The sequence below is a fragment of the Canis lupus genome, chromosome 3 (genome assembly GCF_003254725.2).
Source record: "Canis lupus dingo isolate Sandy chromosome 3, ASM325472v2, whole genome shotgun sequence".
NCBI lineage: Eukaryota > Metazoa > Chordata > Mammalia > Carnivora > Canidae > Canis > Canis lupus.
Window position 1 is genome coordinate 73095300 of NC_064245.1, and position 20528 is coordinate 73115827.

A 20528-nucleotide genomic window follows, 5' to 3' on the forward strand; every position below is an offset into this window, starting at 1 on the left:
GGAACAATTAGCAGACTTACACATAAAATCAACATTTTCTTTGCTATTATTGTTGATTTTTCATTGTGGTGGGGGGATATCAAGTTTCATTTTTTTAAATTAATTAATTAATTTATTTATTTATGATAGTCACAGAGAGAGAGAGAGGGGGGCAGAGACATAGGCAGAGGGAGAAGCAGGCTCCATGAACCGGGAGCCTGACGTGGGATTTGATCCCGGGTCTCCAGGATCGCGCCCTGAGCCAAAGGCAGGCGCTAAACCGCTGCACCACCCAGGGATCCCTCAAGTTTCATTTTAAAGGGATTTAAGTTTAGAAATTCAGCCAATAAAAAAAAAAACAATAATAATACTGTAGTTCTCATCAATTTTTGTAGGGCAAAATTGTGAAGGTTGTATACGAATGGGTAGAGTTTAGGAAACACAGTGGTATTTTTTTTTTTTTTTAAGATTGTATTTATTCATGAGAGAGAGGCAGAGGCATAGGCAGAGGGAGAAGCAGGCTCTCCGTGGGGAGCCCGATGCGGGACTCCATCCCAAGTCTCCAGGATTAAGCTCTGGGCCGAAGGGAGGTGCCCAACCGCTGAGCCACCCAGGCGTCCCAACACAATGGTAGTTTTAATTAGTAACACCAACCTTAGGAAACTACCAGGGATGACAGTTCTTCTAACACTTAAAGACCATGTCTACGTAATGTCAAACACACAGATGTAAAGTAAATATTAGGTGTTATTAGTTTTCTAGCAATTATTTTCAAACTGTGATCCAAACATCTCTACAGAGGTGTTTCAGGATTCCTGCAAATGACTGGTTTAAATATAAATGCATATGTACACACATAGATAATTACAATATGTATGTAAAACTATCTACAAAGCTATTATTAAAAAGACAGCAAGCAGAGCTCTCTGTCAGCATCGTATACTGAGCACACACTTATAACCTCTCCCTTCTTAGAACCCCATTAAAATTACAGCAAGAGGGGGGAAAGACATTATCCAATAAAACATAGAGAATAGGAAGGGGCTATCCGTGGTAAAGAGATTTAAAGAAATTTCTGGAAAGTTTTGGTCAGATGGATATATATATATATATATATATATATATATATATATATATATATATATTGAGATTTTATTTATTTATTCACAGAGAGAGGCAGAGACAGGCATAGGGAGAAGCAGGCTCCCTGTGAGGAGCCCAATGCAGGACTCAATTCCAGGACCCCAGGATCATGCCCTGAGCAGAAGGCAGACACTCAACCACTGCACCCAAGATTATTCTTTTTTAAAACTTTGAATGGCTTTAGAGAAATAATCCAAATATTTGGGAGTCCCTCACTGAGAAACACCTCCACAGTGAAGCTCCATCAATTAGATGGCTCCCTCCACCTCAGCTTCCCATCAACCTTAGGGTGGCTCATCACTCGTATGCATGAAGAACCAAGGATCACCAGACAGTTGAGAGCCTTCAACACAGAAGGCAGAGATAAAACAAAGGAGAGACAGGGCTCAAGGTGAAGAAACACAACTTCAAAAGACTAATTATCCTTAGAAAAATAGAAGAAATGCAGCTAGGAAACCAACAGGATGCTGTTTTAAAAAAGAAAGAAAAAAAGGCATCATCAGAATCATCACAGAACTCTTGAAAATGAAAAGGCAGCGGCCAAAATTTTAGCAAGGAAATCATTGTCAAAGGAAATTGTCATGTAAAATAGATTAAAATATTTTATCAGCAAACATGTCTAGCTTGACCCTCAGGGGGATGAAGGGCATGGTCTCACACCTCTCTCATGGCTGTACCTGCTACTATGCTCTACTTACATTCTGAATCCCTCTTTGGAATTTTACTCTCAATTTTCTGCAAAGCCACTGGTGCTCATGTTTGTTAAAGTAATAATATTGATAATACTTCCAAAGTTAGATGCTTTCAAGCTTCAAGTAAGAGAAACTCCTATTCAAACTGGTTTCATTTTTTAAAAAAGATTTTACTTATTAGAGAAAGAGGGAGAAAGTGAGGCATGAGAACATAAGCAGGCAGAAGGGCAAAGGGAGAGGGAGAAGCCGACTCCCTGCTGAGTAGAGAGCTCCATGTGGGGCAGGGGCTCCCTCAATGTGGGGCTGGATCCCAGGACTCTGGCAGCTGCTTAACTGACTGAGCCACCCAGGTGCCCCAAAATCGGTTTCATTAATACAGACATTTATTATCTCACCAAACAGGAAGTGGGTTTCAGGGTTGGCTGATTCGGTAGTTGGAAAAGAGGCTGGGACTCCTGTATTAGTTGGTATCCTAAAAACCATAAGCATTTATCACTTTTCTTTTCTTAAAAATGCCCTTTGTGCTTGCTACAGAAAGAAAAAGATCAGATATGGCAAAATGGGCACGCACCAAACTTTATTACATTGGAGACCACTGATGTGTTAAATTGTCCAGCTCCAGCAAGAATTTTTAGATAGACCTCTCATCATGTCTGGGCATTTAAATGGCCCTATTAATGCATCATTGCTTAGGAAGGTGAAAGCTCTGTTCTGGCCTTTTAAGATTTAAGCCTGTCCATTCTTGTACAGTTGTGCAACTGTACAACATATATTAACCACACTCAAATGTCCAACAAGATCCAGGTACTTGGTCACATGTTCTAGTCATGTCATATGGCCATTTATGTAATGAGTGAAGAAATAACAAATCCAGAAGCTACAATTTGTGATTCCACTTTGAAACAAACATTTCTTGCTATACTTCTTTCAATTTGGGGGATTAAATTTAACTGGAGAGTGTCCTGAGATTGCAAGAGTAGGCGTTTTAAAATTATGGGCAGCCCAGGTGGTTCAGTGGTTTAGTGCCGCCTTCGGCCCAGGGCGTGGTCCTGGAGACCTGGAATAGAGTCCCATGTTGGGCTCCCTGCATGGAGCCTGCTTCTCCCTCTGCCTGTGTCTCTGCCTCTCTCTATCTGTGTCTCTCATGAATGAATAAATAAATAAGATCTTTTAAAAAAAAGTATAAAATTATACATGATTCACTATTATTTCACTTTATCAGTTTTCTCAATACTGCGCTAATGCTGGGGCTGACCAAAATGTCATTCATGACTCCCAATTTCACATTTGTATCAAAATAGCTTCATTTTATCATTCACTGTTTTTATAAATAGTTAAAAATATGAAGCCGCAACATATATTTGCACTAATAAAATGCTTTTAATTCTTTTACATTGAATTCTATGAAAATTTCATTTGACAAATTATTCTTCTGCTACAAATGTTTCATTACCATTCACCTACATTGTGCAAAATTAGGAAATACCCAGATTATGTCATAGAATCTCAATAGTAATCCATTTTTCTGTGACATAACAGATTTGTAAAAACTTTATTTATTTAAAGATTTTATTTTTAAGCAACCTCTACAGGCTGCATGGGTCTCAAGCCCACGAGATCAAGAATTATACACTCCAGTGACTGAGCAGTTAAATGGCCCTATTAACGCATCATTGCCCCTGAAGCAACAGATGTTGCTTCCGGAGATGTTTAAAGTTGGGTTAATTTTACACGGCAAAATTTATTAGAATCTATAAAGAAAGTATAAGTCAAAGTATATATGGCTCCCCTGAGTTAAATTAAAATGTAAATAATGTTCGAAGTTATGCATTACTTTTATAAAAAATACTAGTTCACCTACTTAGAAATTCAAAATAGAATTGGCCTTGTACATTGCAGATTTTACAATATAGCTATCTAAAAACTTCTTTGTAAGAATGTAGTAGAAAAACAGGATTAAAATTAAAAAAAGAAAAGAAAAACAGGATTTAGAGTCAAAAGATGGAAGTTGAGTTCTAGTACCTAGGGAAGAAAATCCTCCTTCAGGTCATTAACATCATATACAACCACCTCACCAATGTGGTGTGAAAAAGAGAAGGAATAAATGGGATAGTGCACATGAATGTAGCAAACTACTATAAAATGAGGATTAACACCCTTTTTCTTAGGTTATATTTCTGTCTTCAATAACATCATAATCTTGATTTCACAGAGGTCGTAAACAAGTAATTAATGTAAAACTATTTTCCATTGCTGAAGAATCAGCATTCAAACTCTTCAGCCTTTCTAAATTATTCCAGTGATGCTGTAGTACTCTGTAAAGGACATAGGCCAACTCTAAGTAAGCAGATCACAGCCTCGATCTATACTTTTAACATTTTATTTATTTATTCATGAGAAACACAGAGAGAGAGAGAGAGAGAGAGAGAGAGGCAGAGACATAGGCAGAGGAAGCAGCAGGCTCCTCCCAGGGAGCCTGATGTGGGATTTGATCCCTAAACCGGGATCACACTCTGAGCTGGAGGCAGGCGCTCAATTGTGAGCTACCCAGGTGTCCCTATACTGACTGTTTCATCAACAGTGTCATTTTTCAGAAGTGAAATGTGATGACGATGTATAGGTAACAGGCTTGGAAGCTTTTCTCCAAGTTTTTCAAGTATTTTTAATTATACTGTTAACAGTAAAACTCTTAAAAGATATTTTATGATTACATCACAGCAATCAATTGTTTAACAGAACACAGAACATATGCTAAAAGACAAGTGAATTACTTAATTTAAATATGCACAGCTACTGACATGTTTCTTAAAACAAAGAGACTGAGGTATATCCACTGAAGTCTAGGCATTCTGGTACCACTTCTATTACCATCTGGAATCAGATATTAAAAATTCCTGTGATCTTGAAGGTCTCATTATATTTTAGAGGACTTTTTTCTTTTAGCCACTAGATTTTTCAGGAAAAATTCACCTATTTAGGAAAAATGAAAACACGTTAATATCAATTTAACATAAATTTCAGAATCATACTTCAGTGTTTCCCTTTTTTTAAATGTTAAGCTCTATACCACCGTGGGAATTGAATTCATGACCCTGAGATCAAGAGTTGCATGCTCTACTGACTAGAGTCCACCCAGCACCCCATTAGCTGTATCTTTTTTTTTTTTTAAAGTAAACTCTACACCCTATACAAAAAAATTTTAACACCAGTCTCTATTATTCTTTCTAGTAACTCAGTATTATAAAGGGTGGCCCTTTTGTATCTACGGGTCTGCTTTTGAACATTTTTTCTACTTTCTGTACACTATCTATTCCTCATCACTGACAAAGTATTGCTGTTGGCACAATTCATTTTAGAGAGCAATTCTGCTATATTATTAGCCTGGATCTGATGTTTATAAAACAGACCTCACTGCAGTTGAGCAGACTCGTCTGATGGAATCCCTTTAGCTTATTCCCCTCTAGGGAAGCAAGAGCTCTTCATTTATAATGGGTTTTCTCTCCAGCCCCACAGTTGTGCTTGTGCATTAAGTTAGCTGTTTAGAGGGGGCACATTCCCTTTTCAGGTCATGAGGATTCCATTTAGTCTCTCACTGTTACAGCACAGCTCAGTTAGTGGCAGAGACCAGCACTGTGAGCCTGATTTTATGAGGAGTCTAATGAACTTTGCTTTGTCATCTTAATATACAAGTATAACCACAATGACCATATCTGTACACAATCACCGAGAATCCCAAGGTTTATAACCCAGCCAAGTAATGGAGAGTTAGTCATGCCCCTCCATACCTTATCTAAATCTGGCAGGAGTAGAATCAACATTTTCAGGCCCTAGCCCATCATCTGAATCTAATGTTCTACGTAGTAGAATTTGCTCTTATCCTGGTAACTTTGTTTTTTTAAAGATTTTATTTATTTATTCATGAGAGACACACAGAGAGAGAGAGAGGCAGAGACACAGGCAGAGGGAGAAGCAGGCTCCATGCAGGAAGCCTGACATGGGACTTGATCCCAGGTCTCCAGGATCACGCTCTGGGCTGAAGGTGGCGCTAAATTGCTGAGCCACCCGGGGTTGCCTCCTGGTAACTTTAAAAACATTACAAAGTTCATAATTCACTTTCTTGTAAATGTTAGCAAATTCTCTTAAAACAAAATAAAAACTTTTCAAATGATTTTACTTTAACCACTCCGGAAGCTGATGTTAGTCCTATCCTTTACTTATGTTTTCAGCTTGTCTGCAGAATTATTCTTGCTTGAAGAATACATCACTTTATTGGCTTCCAAATTCCCCACATCCTGTGAGTCAGTGCTGAATCAAAGTCTTAGGTTTTATAACTAGGATAAGCTGTTGTTAGTTCATTAAAATGTCTTGAATTTCTTTATAGGAACACACTGAATATTACTAATATACAAACATTAGTTTTTGCCAATGTGTGCCTAATTTAGATCTATAATTTAAATGCAATATATAAAACAATCATCTAAAAGATAATTTAAAGTAATCATGTGGTTTAGACCTATCAAAAAAATAACTGTTTATTCTTCAAGAAATTATAATTGTTAAGTCCAACTGGCAGGGAAAACATTATAAACATTTTTTGGATTAAATTGAAGCTTTAGATATGTTCTTACAGACTTTTTGATGGCCATTATCACATGACTTTTTATCCCTTGAAGAGGCTTTCCTTTTACATATATAAGCCCAGGGTGTGATCCTGAAGTCACAGGATCAAGTCCCACATTGGGGTCCCTGCATGGAGCCTGCTTCTCTCTCTGCCTGTATCTTTACCTCTCTCTCTGTGTCTCTCATGAATAAATAAAGTATTTATTTATTTTTTTAGATTTTATTTATTTATTCATGAGAGACAGAGAGAGAGGTAAAGATACAGGCAGAGAGAGAAGCAGGCTCCATGCAGGGACACAATGCAGGACTTGATCCCAGGACCCCAGGATCATGCCCTGAACCAAATGCAGATGCTCAACCACTGAGCCACCCAGGCATTCCAAGGCTTTTCTTTTCATAAGTCAAATCAAGCTACTAATCAAAATAAGAGCTGAAATTACAAAGGTGAAGAACTGCGGTGTAGCTAGAAAAAGCAGTAAAAATTTTTTTCTTTTTCTTTTTTTTTTAAAGATTTTATTTATTCATGACAGACACACAGAGAGAGGCAGAGACACAGGCAGAGGGAGAAGCAGGCTCTCCATGGGGAGCCCAATGTGGAACTTGATCCCAGGACCCTGGGATCACACCCTGAGCCGAAGGCAAATGCTCAACCACTGAGCCACCCAGGTGTCCCAAAACATTAGAAATTCCTATATGGAAAATAATCTTACAAATTTTTTTTTGTTGCTTCTGGGAGGAAAACCACAAAGATATTAATGAATAAGCAGCAATGCAGTCAGATACTTTTTAGGATTTAAACTGATCTGAAATTAGCAGTTTAGAGATGCAGCTGGCATGACTGTCAAATGAATATACATTTTTCAGAAAACCATGTTATTTACTTAACTGGTATTTGTCATTTCTGAATAACCTACTATTGAAATCCATACAAAGAATAAGCTGATTACTCCTGCTTTCGTCATAGTAGCTGAGCTATAAACGGGGAAGAAATTCCTTTCTTTTTTTTTAAGATTTTATTTATTTATTCATGAGAAACACAGAGAGAGAGGCAGAGGCATAGGCAGAGGAAGAAGCAGGCTCCCTGCAGGGAGCCTGATGTGGGGACTTGATCCTGGGATCACACCCTGTGCTAAAGGCAGATGCTCAAATGCTGAGCCATTCAAGTGTCCCTGAAGGGATTATTTAAGGAAAAAAACAGATTTAAGATTAATTTTTCCTTAACATGAGCCCTATGGAGCAAAGTTCCTAAGGATGTTCCAGAAAAAACTTACTTTTCCTACAAAAGGCAACCACAGCTATTATAATCTTCACATGGAAAGTTGTGGTCTAAATAAAACCATCCCCTGCAGTGTAACTTACCTGCTTTATATGAAGAACGCACCAAAGGGCCACTTGCAGTATAATGAAATCCAAGTTCATTTCCTACTTTTTCCCAGTATTTGAACTTTTCAGGAGTAATGTATTCTTCAACCTACATTTAAAGAATTAATTCAGATAGATTTTAGAATTTCCCTAAATAATTTTGATTCTGTAGAAAATCTATGCTCATACATTCATGAGCATAGTTTCCTGGTTTTCACTTCATAATTTATCCAGTTGCCCGGAGGCTTTCCTCCTTTTCTTCCTCACAGACTACTTGTCCACTGGTTACTACCCCCTATATCAGGACTTGATTCTGTGGAATTAGGAGACAAAATACCAATTTTGTAGTTTGTTAACTATTCCAAAAGATAAAAAAAATGAGACTATCTATAGAGATTATGTATCTGTATTACTCCTTCACTAACAGGTATGAACAAGAATTAATCATACTTGTAAGATTCCTGAGGCCCAAGACTTCCTTGTCTTGTCTTGTATCTTGTGCTTAGCACTGTGTGTAGACAGTGTTACCAGCACCCATATTATAGACCAGATGTGCTGTATTCACAGTTACTACTCAACAAAAGTTTCTTAAATGAATGAAATAAGATTGACTTTTCTTTTTTACATCACCTCTGACTCTAAAACAAGTCACAAGATGACCACATGCAAATGAATGCAATTTCTCAACTATTTCTTTTTTGTACATTCACTTAAGTTGTACAATTTTTAGGGCAGCAAAAAAAAGTGCCAGAATATCTGTTGGCTTTATCCAGAAAATAAAATGGAAACTGGGACTTGGAAATAGACATGGAACATTCACTAAAAAGCCAGCAGCTTCTTAATTGTACCTATGGACAACAAAGACTTAATTCAAATTACCAGCAAATGTTCAGCAACTCAAGATTGCAATACCTTAAGATGGCGCTTTGTTGGTTGCATATATTGTCCTAAAGTCAAACAGTCCACATCAGCTTCACGAAGTGCTATAGAAAAAAAGGGCACACATTATGTTAGCATATTTTAAAAGGATTTTTTAATTAAAAAAAAAAAAAAAAAAACATTTTAAGTAATCTCTATACCCAAAAGGGGACATGAACTTACAACACTGAGATTAAGAGTTGCATGCTTTACAGACTGGGCCAGCCGGGCACCCCAAGATTTTTTTAAGTAATCTCTACACCCAACATGGATCTTAAACTCACAACCCTGAGACTGAGAGTGATATGCTCCATTAGAGATTTAGATGCTGAAATGGTTGAAATGGTTGATTCAAGCATAATTTCCCTGGGCAAAATTTTACTTCAGAACAATGTGAATTTTACCCTGGCCTATAATCCTGATGTTGGGAGGTAAGACTATATCCATTTGAAAGTGCCAGGGAATATGAAAAGATTGAAAAAATAGGAATGAGTAAGACCATGGAATAAATACTAAAATATGAGTGAAGGGGGTTTTGAGCAGGAGTCTGTTAGAAAAGGTGAAAGGAACAGTATATAAAAGGGTTGAAATTGGAGTCCCTGGATGGCTCAATGGTTAAGTGTCTGCCTTCTGCTCAGGTGGTGATCCCAGGGTCCTGGGATTGAGCCCCTGCATCGGGAATCCCTGCTCAGCAGGGAGTCTGCTCCCTCTCCCTCTGCTGCTCCTCCTGCTTTTGCTCTCTGTGTCGAATAAATAAATGAAATCCTAAAATAATTTTAAAAGGCCTGAAAGCGCCCATATTATAGACCAGATATGCTATATTCAGTTTTACTAGCTGTGCAAGACATGCTCTAGAGGATGTGATTTGACCTATCATATATGAGAATCTTTCCAGTAAAACTGTAATTTTATTCTAGTAATAAGGACCTTTTAATTACTATTTGGACTTGTTACTCTTAGAACCAATAAACAATGGCAAGTAGGCAAAGGATCCTCAATTAAATAACAGCCTTTTTTTTTTTTCTAACCAGTTTATAAAGCCCAAGAATCACAAAGCAAATGGGCTTATGAGACTAAGATTCATAAAGTCCAAAGCACATCATATTATGTGACAGTGTTACCAGCAAGCTCTTCCTCAAAGGCCTGGCTTCATTTCATTCATCTTGTCACTGCCTGTCAGAGCTCCTGGTACCTGGCACCTGGCTGGCTCTTAAAACTGCAATGACTAAATAAGAAAAGTGGATAAAATCTTATTTTCACTTGATTAAAGGGTAGGGAATAAAATGGGATACAAATTTCATATCCTGAGTTTTCCGCATATCATCCCATAAAGTTCCTAAGAAAACATACTTCCTTTCCTTTTTACGCTATTAGAATCATATCCTGTACTTTGTTTTTAAGGGCACTTTCACTGAGACCATAGAGGAGGCATAACAGGGTCTTTGAAATGGGGTTCCTCAAATTAAATGAAAAAGAGTTTTCATTTTTTATTACCTTTCATTGTTGCATATACTTGCTCATCATTTTCACCTAAACCCAACATGATAGAGGTTTTAGAAATCACATCAGGCCGAACTTCCTTGGCGTGTTTCAGTACGCGCAGAGACTGGCTGAAATTGGCCCGGGGATCACGAACTTTCCTTGAAAACAGCAGGGCTGTTGTCAGCAAGAATAACCACAAGCTCAACTAAGTACATAGTTATGCAAGCAATCTAAAAGACCAGGAGAGTACATTCTGAACACTGTATTATATCATGTGGTTTGATACTAGCATTTGGTGCACAAGTGTCTAGCTGTTACTTTGATAAAGAAAATCAGGCTTCACTGGGCCCCTTCATTCTGCCTACTTTTAAGGCCTTTTAAGCCTTGGGCAGAGAAAGCTAGAACAGAAGTAAGTTATGAATTACTGAGAAACCAGAATTTGAAGCTGAGAATGAGTGATTGCAAGGGATAGTCAAGAGAAAAGGGAAAAAGAGTAGAAGTAAGAAAATCTCAATACTGAACAAAGGAAAAACTGTTTAACATGAACCCACATTTCAGAGGCCTGAAACTTTTATGTTCAGTGCTTTTCTAAAGACCAAGCTGCCCTCTGCTGGTGAGTATATGACACTGACATCTCTTAGGTAATGCAGGATTCTGGAATTTTCACTGGAAAGGATAATGTTTCTTAAGTGAAACCAGGGAAATTGGCACCCACTGGTGGTAGTATCATGAGAAATGACAGGGCTGGAACAGGCTGTGTGTTAGACCTCAACAGCAGCCAAACCACCATGTTTTAAGTGGCGAGAATGCCAAAAGGACAGAATTGCTGACTATTTGATGTTAATCCAGTGTTTGTTTGAATTTCTAGTGCACCTTTATTTTGTGTAACTGACTTGCTGTTCTTATTTTTAATCAGAGACTAGCTCAAAGGAAGAAAGGAAACCAGTTTGTGAATTTAAAAACAATCACAAAATCGACAATAGTGAACATAATTACTCTTGAAAGTATGTCTCCACTGATTTTAAGTTACGTTCCCTTAATGTTTATGATTTAGTGGAAACACTGGTTATTGTTTATCATAGTTTTTTCAAGTTCTATAATACAGATAATATGTAGTGGCCAGTAACAACACTGCCAAATATACTTTACTAAAATTAAGTAAGATAAACATACTAATCTTTCTGAAGGTTAAAATAATTTTTATCTTTCTGATATAATAATGAATTATTAGTGTGGCATAACAATCTGGAAATTTTCCTCACTATTAACATTATTAGAAAGAATAGTACATATTTTTTTAAAAGAGATTGAAAATACATCTGAATGAGAACTGCTCCTTTTGTATCACTTATTGAAATTTTAGTGCCAAAAGTATTTTTAAAAGTCTTTTCTTGGGTAGCCTGGGTGGCTCAGCGGTTTAGCACTGCCTTCTGCCCAGCTGTGATCCTGGAGACTGGGGATCGAGTCCTACGTTGGGCTCCCTGTATGGAGCCTGCTTCTCCCTCTGCCTGTGTCTCTGCCTCTCTCTCTGTGTCTCTCATGAATAAATAAATAAAATATAAAAAATATATATACATATGCATATAAATATATACAGTTAGGTTATAGTAATCAATATTACTGGGTGGAAATATTACAGATGGTGCTTATGCTCTTTTTGTTAGGAATATTTTCTGATTTTCAGAAAATATTTTGTTACAAAAGGAAAGAGAAAAAAAAAAAAAAAAAAAAGGAAAGAGTTCACTTTGTAAAAGTCAAATAGAAAGTTCTCCCCTGCAAAAAGTAAGAAAATATAGCACATGCTGGCCGTCCAAACTTGCCAGTTACTCTGTATATGTAATCACCTCTGTAATTCTGGAACTGTTTCTATATTATGTGCATACACATCTAATCCTGACAGAGCAACTTTCTCTATTGCTTTTAGGTCTCCTCGGAAATCAGGGGTGAGACATTCCACAAGAATTTTTGGATTCCTATGGGGAAAAAAAATAAGTATCAAACTCAGGCAAAGCATTGACATAATTATTACTCAAAACAGAAATTACTAGTACTCATTAAGTATCAGTTTCAACACAGGCATCTTTGGAGTCTTGCCAAGGAAAGCATGAACACATAACTAAATGTTCACATATAAACTGTTTTATGAAAAAATAAACCCTGAACATCAAATATATTGTACATAGTAGTTAAAATACATCTGCATGCAAATAATGATCAGAATAAATTTTGAGGTTAATAGACTTACACTTTATTGAGAAAGTATTAAGAAAAAATTGCTTATAACAATTATAAACATTAAAACATGAAATATAAAATATCTTTTTATTCTTTGCAAAGTAAATTGGGACATTTCTTATGTGAATGCAAGGAGCATTTGATTGCTTTAATTCTGATTTCTTTAAAAATTCATCAAATAGTGTCATCCTCCCTTCCTCTACACAAATATTTCACAAGTGCTGTAGGTTTAAAAAACTATTTTCTGAGTTGCTGAGTCATGAGCTTTGCTTAAATGAAATACAAGTTAAACATTAATCTTCTTATTTATATTCTGGCTATATCTATGCATGCATTCAAGCATGAAAATGTGAACTAGGTCACAGTGCTGTTCCTTTAGACAGCAGCAGAAATGACTAGAACTACTGATAAATTTTTTCATAAAACCAATGGCAAAGTTTCTGGAGCTGTCTCCTGAGAGAACAGATGTAGAAAGAACTCATACATACCCTCTCACAGATATAAGAGATGCTGAAAGAACATAGCTTATAACTCCCTGTTTTTTTAATTGTAAAGTTGAGACCAATTTGTGAAACCAATTTAGTGGGTTGCAAACAGAGCTTTTTAAACTAAACTATAAAAATAAAAAAAAAAAAAAAAAAAGAAAAGAAAACACTGGGGAATCATTAGAAAAACATTTACTAAGTGCCAGGTGCTCAACTAACACTAAGCTATAGGTAGTAAGCATAACACCCTTTTTTAGTGCTTTTTAAATAGATGGGATTAAATATTAATAAAATGTAATGGGTAAATTTCCCAGGGCAAATGCATATGAATAAAATCTATATCAAGCATTGCATATTTTAACAATGTGGGAGTTTATCTCATTCCATATACTTTTAGAGGATGATTTATTCAAAATTAGTGCTGGAAGACTGTAGTTTTATATATTTTTAAAAAAATTACTCAAAGTTTAAACTAACACTCAAATATGAAGGACAGCTTTTATGGACTAAAGGTCTAGGGCAGCCTGGGTGGCTCAGCAGTTTAGCGCCGCCTTCGGCCCAGGGCGTGATCCCGGAGACAGGGATTGAGTCCCATATCGGGGTCCCTGCATGGAGCCTGCTTCTCCCTCTGGCTGTGTCTCTGCCTCTCTCTCTGTGTCTCTCATGAATAAATAAATAAAATCTTAAAAAAAAAAAATAAAGGCCCATAAGTCTGTGCTGCTAAATCCCTAAAATTCTATGCAAATATGTATCTGCATGTTTAAATATACTTTTTCCAGAAAAAAGACCATGTAAATTTCAGGAGATTATCAGAAGGGCTTATAATCCCCTAAAAGGTTAATAACCTCTGCTTTAAGGTAACCACCATAAGTAAACTGAATTTATATGGGCTAAAAAAAAAAGCCCTCAAATTACACAAGCAAATGAAAAACATGTACCTTTCCTTTAAGTATGATACAGTCTTTGCAAAATGCTCAGCTCCTCCATCAGGCATATCTAGAAACAAAAGAGTCCACTGCTCAAGATGATGTTGCAACTTAGTAAGAGCCAATTTCTGGAGGAGGCAATGATGGTACACTAACCATCTCGATCCACAGATGTCAGGACAACATAATCCAGACCCCACTCTGCAATTGCCTTTGCAGTATTGTAGGGCTCACTGGCATCCAGTGGAGGCGGATTTCTTGCAGTTTTAACAGAACAAAATCTGCAACCTCTTGTACATGTGTCACCCATCAACTAGAACAGAGATGTTACAATTTAAATCAAATACATGAATGGCCCTAAAGAACATATGTTGAGAGAATAAAGCAAATTACAAAACATATGAGTACAGTTTGATTCTTACAGGAAATTTGAAACATTCAAAGGTAAACAAAATATAGTTAAGGAATACAAATATATGTAATCGAACTAGAAAGAAAAGAAAACGATAAACTCAGAATTAAAAATAGTGTTAAAGGTAAACTCAGAATTAAAAATAGTGTTAAAGGAGCAGCGTCTGGATGGCTCAGTCAGTTAAGTGTCTGACTCAATCTCAGTTCAGGTCCTGATCTCAGGGTCAAGAGTAAAAGCCCTATACTGGTTCCATGCTGGATGTGGAGCCTACTTTAAAAAAAAAAAAATTGTTAAAGGGGGAAAAAAAGGTGATGTACAGGGGGGTTCAAGGTAATGTTAATGTTCTACTCTCAAGCTGGAGTTACCAGGCTGTCTATTACTTAGTTACTCTTTAAACTTACATATAGTTTATATTCTTTTGTACCTATTTAATATTAATAAAAATGATTCTAAAGGAAATAAAATATTCAATTAACATATCAACATGGGGGATCTTGGGTGGCTCGGTCAGTTAGGTGTCTGCCTTCGGCTCAGGTCATGAGAGCTTGCTTAGGCGGAGAATATGCCTCTCCCTCTCCCTCTGCCCCTCCTCCCCCTGTTCGTGCTCAGGTGTACTCTCTCTCTCTCTCTCTCTCTCTCTCTCTAGGCACATGCCCTCACTCTCTCTCTCTCAAATAAATAAATGAGATCTTAAAAAAAAAAAATCAACATGTAAGTCTCTGGAGTTAAATAGAAGTTCCTTCTTGTTAAATAGATGAAACAACACATAAACTCTGCTTCCTGTGGGTTATTCTGTAGAACACTGCTTCTGCTGCTACAGGTCACTATTACATTCTGCCCTATGCCAAGCTAAGCCACTGCAGATGTTCTGGGGCCACTGGAGTTTCAAAGCTGCAAAGTAATAGGTTGAGATTTGGAAGAGAAAGCTCTTCTTTATGTTTAACCCTTGCGGGGGCAGGGGCGGGGGACATTCATAGCTATGTCCTAACATCTCATAAGGATTTCTTGAAACCTAAACTCTTCCCAGAAATCACTCATAAGTCAGTGAGGAAGGGCCAGGCAAGGGATGAAACCAGAGTTTTCCATCATGGAGTGTTCTAAATCACTCCTGCCTTCAAGAACAGAGGTTCTGTAACTTGGATAAGCTCCAGGGCCAGCTCTATTTCATAAGATTCCTTGGTTCCTCAAGTAAATAGCCTTCTGCTGGTACAACTCAAGACATTCCCAGACAACTATGACCTTTCAGTTGCACAGATTTTAGATTTAACCCCAATATCTCAATCTCTGAACCCCTCTAGATATATATGGTAGAGTACACAGTTAATGGCAATTGTTATTCCAACACACTAAGATTACACATCTCACCCTTTGCCATTTAACTTGCAGGGCCCTCCTATGGGGGAGGAGCTTATGTCTCTACCTCCATTGCTATTTGGCTTGGCCATGTGACTTACTTTGGCCAAAAGAATGATAGCAGGCATGACCAAGCAGAGGCCTCAAATGTGCATGGATGGTTGGTTTGCCCTCTGGTGCTCTTTCCATTCTTCATGATAAGAACATGGATGGCTTGGAAACCTGCTGGTCTAAGGAGAAAAAAGCTCTGTGGAGCAGACCTAAACCCTGAGACCCCAAACTACTTCCCGCAGTCCAATTTTAGCCCAGTCAAGATCAGCTATACTCCAGGCAACCAAATGGCCACGAGAGACAAAAATAAATGCTTATTATTGTTTAGGGGGGAAAAGGTTAAGCAATCATGAATAACATTTCCAAAATGGAAGAGATATCTTAAGGCAGCACATGATTAACTGTCACATACATGGAAAAATCAGTAATAGATTTTATTCAGAGAAGGATGAGAGCATATCATCAGCTAGATTATTCTGTCAGGTTTTTTTTCCTCACATTTCTCATAAATTCACATGTAACAAAAAATCTGGTCACAGATTCATAATGCACATTTTTAGGAGACACAAAATATTCCTTTCAGTTTCTAGACTAAAACTTTATAGTCTGAGGTTGTTCTTACCATGATGGTGGCTGTGGCGGTGGCATATTCTCCACCTCCCCAACACTCTCCAATGTTGGGACATCGAGCTTCCTCACACACCTGTGAGTAAAGGGAATGGAATAGAATCAAGTTGAAAATATTAACTAACTGAGCAAATTAGTGATCAGGCATGTGTGTGTATGTGTGTCTTTATTTTTTTCCTTTTTCTTTTTCTTTTTTCTTTCTTTTTTTTTTTTATGACAAACAGAGAGAGAGTGAGAGAGAGGCAGAGACACAGGGAGAGGGAGAGGCAGGCTTCAAGCAGGGAGCCCGACATGGGACTTGATCCCAGGACCCTGGGGTCACGCCCCAGGCCAAAGGCAGGTGCTTAACTGTTGAGTCACCCAGGCATCCCAAGGTCCCATTTTTAAATTAAAAAGAACATGAATGGAGACGCCTGGGTGGCTCAGCGGTTTGGTGCCTGCCTTCAGCTCAGGGTTTGATCAGGGAGTCCAGGGATCAAGTCCCACGTCGGGCTCTCTGCATGGAGCCTGCTTCTCCCTCTGCCTGTGTCTCTGTCTCTCTCTCTGTGTGTCTCTCATGAATAAATAAATAAAAATCTTAAAAAAATAAAAATAAAAACAACATGAATGTATATATTTCATATATGCAAAGAAGGTCTGGATGGAAATATGCTAATAAATAAAACTGGTGTAGTTAACATTTGGGATTGCATATATGACACATTTAATATTATATTCTTTCCAATAAGCATGTACTTAATTTGTAACACAAAACACATACAAAAGGCAGCCCCGGTGGCTTAGTGGTTTAGTGCCGCCTTCGGCCCGGGGTGTGATCCTAGAGACCCAGGATCGAGTCCCGCGTCGGGCTCCCTGCATGGAGCCCTGCTTCTCCCACTGCCTGTGTCTCTGCCTCTCTCTCTCTCTCTTTGTGTCTCTCATGAATAAATAAATAAAATCTTTAAAACACACACACACAAACACACACTCACAAAAAAACTCCTAATATTTTTTGTACTATTAAATGTGAAATTAAGAAATACAATTTCTTATTTCTTTTGCAAGGAAAATGATTTAAAAAAATTTTTTAAAGATTTTATTTTTAAGTAATCTCTACACCCAATATGGGGTTCGAACTAACAACCTCAAGATCAAGAGCTGCATGCTCCATTGACTGAGCCAGCCTGGTACCCCGAGAAAATGATTTTTAAATGTATTTCCATTACTGATAATACTGCATCCCTAAACATCTTTAGTCACTTTCCTTGCTACTTTTTTTTTTTTAAACAACTTTATTTTTTTAATTTTTATTTATTTATGATAGGCACACAGTGAGAGAGAGAGGCAGAGACACAGGCAGAGGGAGAAGCAGGCTCCATGCACCGGGAGCCCGACGTGGGATTCGATCCCGGGTCTCCAGGATCGCGCCCTGGACCAAAGGCAGGCGCTAAACCACTGCGCCACCCAGGGATCTCTCCTTGCTACTTTTGATTTGTAGTTTATTAAATTTTAAGTTACACATATGCAGAAACACCATGACTTTTAGTTAACAGGGAAATTTAACACTTGAAACTTACCGTATGAAGATTCAGATTCCGCAATGTATTTTTCAGTTTATTGTAATTTTTCCCCATGGGAATCTCTGTCTTTAGCCATGGTGGTAGTCTTAACCTGAGGAAAGCCAAACATAACTATTAACCAGGAAGTTTTTGAATATCTCATTCCCCAGTGAATAATACTAATAAAAAGTTCTGTATTTGTTCAGAGAAAAGAGAGATCCCACAAGTATACTTTCTGCTCAAGGTTCCAGATTCATGATGGTTATTAAATGGGAAAAAATTCTAAAATTTGGAGTGAAGACTATGTATCCTCAGGTTCCCCTTAGTTTATATCCACTTGTGAACTAGAAGTTGTCGGGTAAAGTATCTCCCAAAACAATTTGCCCTCTGTGTGAAATTACCTCACCATTCTTTTGAATAAAGCAAGGTATCCATAGGTCATATGTACATTGAATAGGAGGAGCAACAAGTTAGATCATCAATACCCAGTAACATGAAAAATTTATCAAGATCAAATCAACTAGTAGCAAAATGATGTTTGCTCTATGAAGAAATTTCATGCTACATGCAAAATGGGAGATGGTGGTATAGGATGGCTAAGTCCTAGGAAGACTGAATAAAAACTATTAAAAGGCACAGAGAACAGAAGAGGATTCCACCAATTTCAGGTATTTACCTGTTCTACGTCTGATTACTTCTTTCTAAGGATTTTTAGCTAAATATACCAAGTCTAAATAAAATTATAATCTAGGGCTTGGTTATATCTGAAAATAATGCACAATGAAGGAATCTATCTCAAAATTTCAATTACCTCTCTCCTTTCTGGCGTTTTAAGTTTCCTTTATATTCATCCCACTTGCTCTTGTCTGCAAGATCTCCAGATACAAAATCTTGAAGGTCTGGTCCATTTTGTAAGAATTCCTTTTTTTTATCTGGCAAGGAACTTACTGTTCGGAATGGACTGCATAAATATCTTCCCAATACCTAAAGACAGAGTTCATTATGACATGTATTTAGTGGGGTTTGAAATAATTTAGTTTTAACCCATTTTAATACCTAAAAGAAAAGGTAAAGCCAGAGAATACAGAAATTATGTAGAACAATTTACAAGCTCTGTGTAGGAGCTCAGAATCTAGGATTAAAGTCGCAAGAACAAACGAAACCTAAAAGAGAATGGCAACTGTTTACTGCTGGAGGTACAAGAGATTTGGAAACCTTTGGACCTGGCTAACATATATCACACTTTTTTTTTTAAGACTTTATTTATTTATTCATGAGAGACACAGAGCGAGAGAGAGGCAGAGACACAGGCAGGGGGAGAAGCAGGCTCCATGCAGGGAGCCCAAGTGTAGGACTTGATCCCGGTCTCTAGGATCACAACCCGGGCCAAAGGTGGCTCTAAATCACTGAGCCACCCAAGCTGCACTATGTCACACTTTCTTGTAATCCACTTAACTACTAACAGTCTGTCTTTTATAAAGTTTTAACTGCAGTATCTGCAGATGTCACAACTTTGAATTTTCTACTCCAGCGTCCAGTCAAGGACGTTTAAAAGGAAAATTTGCAATAAGTCTCTCTTATTTGGGCTTTGGAGAGGCATAGGTGTTAAAATATAGAGGGAGGGACCCCTGGGTGGCTGGGCGTTGAGCGTCTGCCTTTGGAGATCCTGGAGACCCGGGATCGAGTCCCACGTCAGGCTCCCTGCATGGAGCCTGCTTCTCCTGCTGCCTATGCCTCTGCTTCTCTGTCTCTCATGAATAAATAAAGTATTTTTTTTAAATAATAAAACAAAATACAGAGGTAATACTCAGTTGGTTTCAGAGAACTGAAAGGCAGGAAACCAAACCTAATATTTTAATTTTCTAGATTACATTCTATGTTTCAATACGGTAGTCACTCAATATACATTTATTGACCGTTAAGCAATCACTGGCTTCTAGATCTGAACCAGAACAGTAAAATCACGAGTCAGTACACGTAAGGCATGAGAACCTTCAACAATTGAAGAGTGCCTGTTGGGGTGCTGCGGGATTGCTACTGCATTTGATGAGTGCCCCTAAAGAAGGGCACAGGTTTGCGTTCTCATCGCTCAGACGGGGGTCTACTACAAACTAAGAGCCCCAACACAAAGCAGGAATTTGGGGTGCTCATCCCAGGGCTCCTATGATGCTCCCACTAATACAGGGTTCAGTTCTCTCTGATAAGCCGGGGGAGGGGGGGGGGAGGAGCCCTCCGCATCTGCCAGAAAGACCTCCCTAGAAACCAGGATCAGAGACCCTACCTGATCGTGGGTCCGGAGAATTAAATGAGATACTACACGAGGAATTTGGGAATAGCGCCTGGCTAAAGGTAAACGCTGAGTAAGAGCCAGCCTCATTACTGGGCGCTCTGAAGAGATGGGAAACCGTCCACCCGAGCCCGCACCCTGCGGTCCCCGCCGCTCACCCGGGGCCCCACGGTGCAGGCGGCGCCCCCGCAGCGTAGAGACATCCCTCTCCTTTTTTTTTTCTAGCAGGGTCGAGGGATCATGAACTCCCGGGAAAGACAGATCAACAAACCGTCGCTCTATTTATGACAAGGAACCTGAGCCGCCGCGGATCCAGCGGAACCGGAGCTGCTCCGCAATTGGCTGCATTAGCCTGGTAGCGTCGCGCACTTATGACGCCAGACGCAGGGCCCTTACGGGCTACAAGTACGTGATGACG

At 38.3% G+C, this 20528-nt stretch overlaps 1 protein-coding gene across 3 annotated transcripts; it reads right to left on the reverse strand.

The window, feature by feature from the left end:
- Positions 1 to 4451: 4451 nt before the first annotated feature.
- LIAS (lipoic acid synthetase) lies at positions 4452 to 20466 on the reverse strand. Of its 3 annotated transcripts, none has more exons than XM_025436916.3 (11): positions 20269 to 20460; positions 18635 to 18807; positions 17842 to 17935; positions 16281 to 16361; positions 13999 to 14155; positions 13855 to 13912; positions 12041 to 12169; positions 10209 to 10354; positions 8709 to 8779; positions 7794 to 7905; positions 4452 to 4784 (listed from the first exon to the last, which is right to left on the reverse strand). In XM_025436916.3, the coding sequence occupies exons 1-11, from the start codon at positions 20311 to 20313 to the stop codon at positions 4729 to 4731; spliced, it is 1122 nt and encodes a 373-aa protein (XP_025292701.3). In that variant the 5' UTR covers positions 20314 to 20460; the 3' UTR covers positions 4452 to 4728. The 3 variants fall into 3 exon arrangements, with proteins under 3 accessions (XP_025292701.3, XP_025292700.3, XP_025292702.3); XM_025436915.3 differs by having other exon boundaries at positions 20105 to 20451; XM_025436917.3 differs by lacking the exons at positions 13855 to 13912; positions 13999 to 14155; positions 17842 to 17935 and having other exon boundaries at positions 20269 to 20466.
- Positions 20467 to 20528: the final 62 nt, after the last annotated feature.